The 6,154-nt window shown below is 29.8% G+C and overlaps 1 protein-coding gene across 3 annotated transcripts; it reads right to left on the bottom strand.

Moving 5' to 3' along the window:
- Positions 1-327: 327 nt before the first annotated feature.
- LOC106767520 (F-box/LRR-repeat protein 13) lies at positions 328-3,057 on the bottom strand. 3 transcript variants are annotated; one of them, XM_022783959.1, is made up of 4 exons: positions 2,883-3,057; positions 958-1,926; positions 596-802; positions 328-454 (listed from the first exon to the last, which is right to left on the bottom strand). In XM_022783959.1, the coding sequence occupies exons 2-3, from the start codon at positions 1,891-1,893 to the stop codon at positions 626-628; spliced, it is 1,113 nt and encodes a 370-aa protein (XP_022639680.1). In that variant the 5' UTR covers positions 1,894-1,926; positions 2,883-3,057; the 3' UTR covers positions 328-454; positions 596-625. The 3 variants fall into 3 exon arrangements, with proteins under 3 accessions (XP_022639680.1, XP_022639655.1, XP_014507923.1); XM_022783934.1 differs by having other exon boundaries at positions 328-457; XM_014652437.2 differs by having other exon boundaries at positions 328-802.
- Positions 3,058-6,154: the final 3,097 nt, after the last annotated feature.

Below are 6,154 nucleotides of genomic sequence, written 5' to 3' on the forward strand. Positions count from 1 at the left end.
TTGAAGCGTGTAGTAGACTTGTACCACAAACATTTTGTTTGCAGTCAGAAAAAGTATCTCAGGTTTAGAAAATGAACAATGACTCATTTAATAGAGCTTAACCATAAAAAGCAAGATGTAATGTATGACACATTTTACAGCTAAAGATACATAAATTAATCAAAAGAGATGGTTGCATATCTTTTGTCCCTAGAATCCAAAGAAGTTAGGTTTAAAATATAACATATCGAGCTGATTACAACCTCTTAATAACTTTGATAGTGTTTCAATCACTTTGGTATTAAGCATTTGAAAGTACCCAAATAAAATTTCCTAATGCAGTTTCAATTCAGTAGTAAGCAGATCATTTTTCTCATCATTCCACAAGCCTCCAACTCCAACATCAAAACAATGAAAATTGTGTTTCAAACACTGTTCCTCTTACTGGTAGCTTATTAAACTTTATAATTTCCATCTGCTAAATTGAAAAAAAAAAAAAGAACATTGAAGACACACGCAAACACAATCCATAACTTGCTACATAAGTGCATCACCATATCATGGAAAAACAGAAACATGAACAAAGTAAAACTGAACAATTTGAAAACTTTTATACCCCAAGAGCTAAGCATGTATATCTCTTTCATCATTCATCGTAGTCAAAATCAAGTATGGCCAGTGGAGAATTCTGAAGTAGGTATTTCAATGATCTTCTTAATCTATCATCAGATAGATTTTTGTATGGTATTTTCTTCACCATCAATGACTTCAATTGATGGAAACGAGGAGGTTGAAGGCCCGCTGAAAGAGGTTTTGATAGATCCTACAGAGATAGAGAAAATTGGAATTGAAGACATACTTTGATAAACATTATCAATTACAAGACTGAGTAATAGGAAAAAAAGGCACAAGAACACAAGAATCTTATGAGCCTTATGAAAAAATAAAGAGGTAAAGAGTAAAAGCATAGTAACTAACTTGTAGTATTATGTCAAGAGCACTCAGAGACACTGTCATTAACTTTACATTTCTTATTCCTTGCAGCCAGCTTATGATGAGTAACTCTGTGTTGTCATAAGATGTACGTGACTCAATGTTTAACTCCTCGAGTAAAGAAAGATTGGGTGAGCCAATTATCGGTTTATCAATATGACCCGATAGTTTGAGAAAAGTAAGGTTTGGAGTACAAAGATCAATTTGGAAAAATTCTTCTTGATAGGTACCATCTAGGGTCAGATTGGAAAGGTTGGAATTAGATATACGGAGGAAATTTTGATCACTATGCAAGGAACAACCTGCAAGTATCAAAGTATTCAACACGGGACAATAACGAAATGGTTCAGCATAGTCACGGCCATATGCAGTAAAAGTGACAGACTCAAGCTGCATGGTTCTTATTGCTGGCATGTAGAGGTACTCTGGAAGTACTATCATAGAAGGATCTTGAGTACTAACAGAAAGCTTAAGAAATGTCAAGGTGTCACAGGAAAAGATGTAAGGGCGAAAATCAAAACTGGGTTTGTTATTCAAATTTACAAAGATTGTCAACTGTTGAACATTGTGACACGATGCATATTTCATAACCCTATTTAGGAGGTAGGGCTGAGTAAAACCTCGAGGAGTGAATTTAAGATTAAGCAGGGAAATGGAGCCATCACGTTTAGACAGAACTTGAGACACAAATTTTCTGAAATTGACAACCTTATTAAAGAAGAATGTGTCAAATACAAGAGTGGTGAGCTGTTTCCAGAGATCCTTCCATCTTTTAGACAACACACAGGTTTGGACAGCATGCTTTGTGTCCATAAACTCCATCATGTGGATCAGAACACAGTCAGGCAATTCACTCAGCCTGTCCCTCTTTTCTTCTCTAACTTTTCTACTCAGCCTCTGTCTCTTCTTCCTTGTCTTCATAATCAACTTTCCTACTTTTCCTTCTATTGATACCTGACCAAAGAAATGTTAGAAAAAATGTTTCTTTATCTCATATATGCTTTAAATTGAAGGAAATTAATAACCTCTGGAGGAGTATTTTTCATTTTTACAGGGAAAACAACCATTTTATTCATAAAAGTGTATAGCAATATCAAATTAGCATATGAAAATAAGAAAATTCAAACCAAATCCTCTTGTTGTCACTTTAGTCTTTAAACTTAATTATTTATTGTCACTTTAGTCACAAAGGATCTGACTGCATGCAAGTTATAGTCACAAAGGATCTGATTTTACATGCAAGCTATAGTCACAAAGGATCTGATTACATGCAAGTTATAGTCACAAAGGATCTGATTGCATGCAAATTATGGTCACAAAGATCTGATTGCAAACAAGTTACAGTCATAAAGGGTCTGATTGCATGCAAGTTATGGTCACAAAGGATCTGATTGCAAGCGAGTTATAGTCACAAAGGATCTGATTACATGCAAGTTATGGTCACAAAGGATCTGATTGCATGTAAGTTATAGAAGCGTGTTTGGATACAAAACTACTTTTCAGACCATAAAGACTGGAAATGCATTAGTAGATAAACACTCAAAAGCTCTTTCAACATTGTATCCACTAAACGCCTAAGTTTTTTCAGTCTTTCTTGACTGGAAATATAGAACTTTTTCCAATTAATAAATACTCTAAAAAATCATTCAGGCTGGTTATTCAATCAATAGTTTGAATTTGAATAAAAATAAGAAACAACTTACACTCTCTATCACTCTTTCCTCAAGAATTTTAACATCTGATGATAAACCTTAGTCCTTCCATTATTTTTTTTTTTTTCTTCATTCAATATAAATATAAAAAGTATGAAATAAAAAACCCATTAGAAGTTATCATAGTTATGAAAAGAATCTTGTTTTGCTGTCATTTCTAAAATAATTAGCAAAAAAAAAGGGAGGCAGAAGAAATACCTTGTCCTTTGGAGATGTCAAAGTTACAAAGCGGCGGCTTCAAATTTCTTTATTGAATGTTTGGTTTAGGGTTTGAAACATGAATCGTTGAAACCGATGAAACCAATTTGAGACTGAAGCGGTGAAGCGGCGCAGACTGACCGAAGAATCATTACATAGTTTGTTTGGTTGACACATCCTCCGCTCGCTCTTATATAGGCGATTTTTTTTTTTTTAATTCCGAATCTATGTAATAGTTATTTATTTATTTTTTCTATTTAATATAATACTTTATTAAATTTATAGATCTTATTATTTCAAACATATACATCTATGTATGCGCTACAGCTAACAGTAGTACATGAAACGACAAAATGTGATTTTATGGTGTAATTATTATCAATAAAAAAATTATGAAAAGTATTTAAATAAAGAAATTGATTAAGACAAGAGTCTACTATTTGGATGAAGTATGAGTCAAGATAATAAGAAGTAGGTTTGACTGATATTGTTTGAAAACCTTTTATAAAGTTGGTAAATGAACAAGATATTTTAAGTTCTAAGTTGACCAGAATTATTATAAGGATTTTTCTTTTCATAAGTCAATACATTTTGGACAATTATCATATATAAAAACATTTATTGTTATAACATTGTAATCTAGTAATTATTATCTTAATATAAAACATTCATTGAATATCATTAGTTTACTAATTATGAATAAGTATAACAAATATGAACAAGTATATGAATGGAGAATTTAAGATATTTTAGGATTGTTAAGACAATGTAATTAATTAAAATTAGAATATATGTAGATTTAAATGTTTGTTTATAAGACATTTGAAGTTTTTGTGATAATAAATAATGCAATGATTTTGATTAATTTAATGAGTTGGTAAGGAATAAAGTTTTGATTAATTAAATCAATTTGTTAAGTGTGAATTTAATGAAGTTTTTAAACAGAACTTGTAAATTATATGTTCATAAGATTTCAAAGTAAGTGAATAATTGACTTAAGAACAGAGAAGTGAATAATTGAACTAAAAACATGTGGCAACAAGTAAAAAATTAGATGAAAATGAAAATTACATATTACATACACTTTAAAACTTAAATCTTTGGACATGTATAAGAATGTCTTGTAAGGACACATCACAAATAGATCATTACACACAAACAACCTACCTTTGAAACAACTTATGAGTGATTTATGCTCATTTGTATACAATAAAATATAATTGATAAGATAAATGATATATTCTCTATTTTCTCTATGAGTATCTCTCTACTACTCAACCTACTTTCGTAATTATAATTCCTTTATTAATTACTCTTTTGATTTGTTGGTTGAGCAAGACATGAACATTAATTTGATGAATTTCAATAGCTTTTGGGGTTTGGGTCGGGTTTCTTATTTTCAAAACATTGATTATTTGTATTTCTATGGAAAATAGGATTTTGGAATGTTGTGACCCTTTTAAGCAATACTTCTATCTATCAACAAATCCAGCATAAGATTTTAAGGTTTTTGTTTATCCATAATAGTATTTTTTATGATCTTTTCTTTTTTTACTTGGAAGGTGTAGTGTTGATTATGATTACAGAAGCTGATCATCTGACTAATGATTGAACTTTACAATAATATTGTAATTTGATTTAAATAATTATTTATATTATATAAGTTGTTTTTTTATTGTATTTTTGAATGACTTTTCTTTGTATATATATAAGTTTGTTCCTTCCAAAGTTGTTTTACAGACTATCACAAACTATATTAAATAGTCACTTTTAAGCCTTGGACAATATAGAAGACCAATATTTTTCCATGTGATCAAAAGCCTTACTAGCAACATTTCAAGGTAACATGATTGAACTTATTAATCTATACAAGAATATGCATATATATGAAAAATCAAAAGTTCACTACTAAGGTTATAAAGTAGACCTATTCTGAAAAATAATATGGTGAAAGTTTACTAAACATTTAGACACACTTCATATCAAGATGTAATTGACTAATTGTTACATATGAAGTTTTAATTGAAACTAGAGCATAAAAAGGAAATTAAGAAAAACTTCAACACTAAAGCATCTTATAAACTATCTCATGTTTGAAAATGCTAGAATTTAAAAAAAAAAAATCAAATGGATAGGAGAGCATTGTGGAATAGCCTTTTAATACATTATAAATTTTTGTATGCATCATAATAATTTTGTATACTCTCCCAAAAAATAAGACTTTTGCAAAAGGTGAGAGGCTACACAGAAGTCTCTCCATTAACAATCATGAGTATGTCATGTCATTCGCATGAAATATACCTTAATTGTTTATATCTTTATATTGTATTACATAATAAGAGTTGTACATGTTAAAATTTATAACCATATATTTTGTTGCAGACACTGTAACGATTTGTGTTTGTTGATGATAAGGTCTTTCAGCATATCCCATATCCGCAAGAATAATGACTGATTTGTAGATAAAAGATTTAGGAAGACATATGTAAGATAATTTTAGTGTTAATATTATTTATCTTTAAATTTATATATATCATGTGATAATAATTGTTTGATTTTTACTATTAGAAATAATTTAAGATTAAAATTTCACAAGCCAAATTTGAGGTTGTTTCATGTAAAAGAAGCTCTTGATCCTACATAGAATGTTTATTGAGGCTATTGGTGGAAAAAAGAAAAGAAAGCTTTGTGAGGCCAAACAACTTATGTAAATTCTACATGTAGAAATGATAGCTTTAAGCAACAACCATCAACTTCCTCTTCCAATTCTAAGGACATAACCTAACTTAGGCAACAACTTTTAGTAAGTGAAGAGGTAAATAGGTGATTAACTCATCAATTTCAATCCTTTTCAATAATTAGTTATGTAATTTCTTCCTCCTTGGTACCCAATCTTTTATTCAATAGTAGTAGTCAAACACTAACCAATGAAATCGAAAAATCCCTCAACAAGAGACACACTTTCAACAACAACAACATTAAGACATTCAACGATAAAATGACCAGGAGGGTAATCTAGATCAAGCACAATCCTTTCCTCATTATACACATTGTTTTTAACATACTTTCTTAACTTAGATTTTTTTATTATGGGATAATAAGATTTCATAAGTTCGAAAATTTTTGTTTTACATTTCATTGAGATTTTATTGTTATTATTAATATGTAACTGTAGGCTCATTTCTGTTTGGAAATGTTTTAGAATTATGATATGTAGGTTTGCTATGTGCAAATATAAGATACTAGTATAAAAAAATGGCTTTGATGTCTCG

The sequence above is a fragment of the Vigna radiata genome, chromosome 1 (assembly GCF_000741045.1).
Source record: "Vigna radiata var. radiata cultivar VC1973A chromosome 1, Vradiata_ver6, whole genome shotgun sequence".
Lineage (NCBI taxonomy): Eukaryota > Viridiplantae > Streptophyta > Magnoliopsida > Fabales > Fabaceae > Vigna > Vigna radiata.

Excerpts from the sequence above, each read along its gene's own strand:
- LOC106767520 (XM_022783959.1), bottom strand. The coding sequence starts at position 1,893 with ATGAAGACAAGGAAGAAGAGACAGAGGCTGAGTAGAAAAGTTAGAGAA. Across the intron at positions 803-957 it reads CTCTTGACATAATACTACAA|GATCTATCAAAACCTCTTTC; the intron begins GTTAGTTACTAT and ends CTATCTCTGTAG.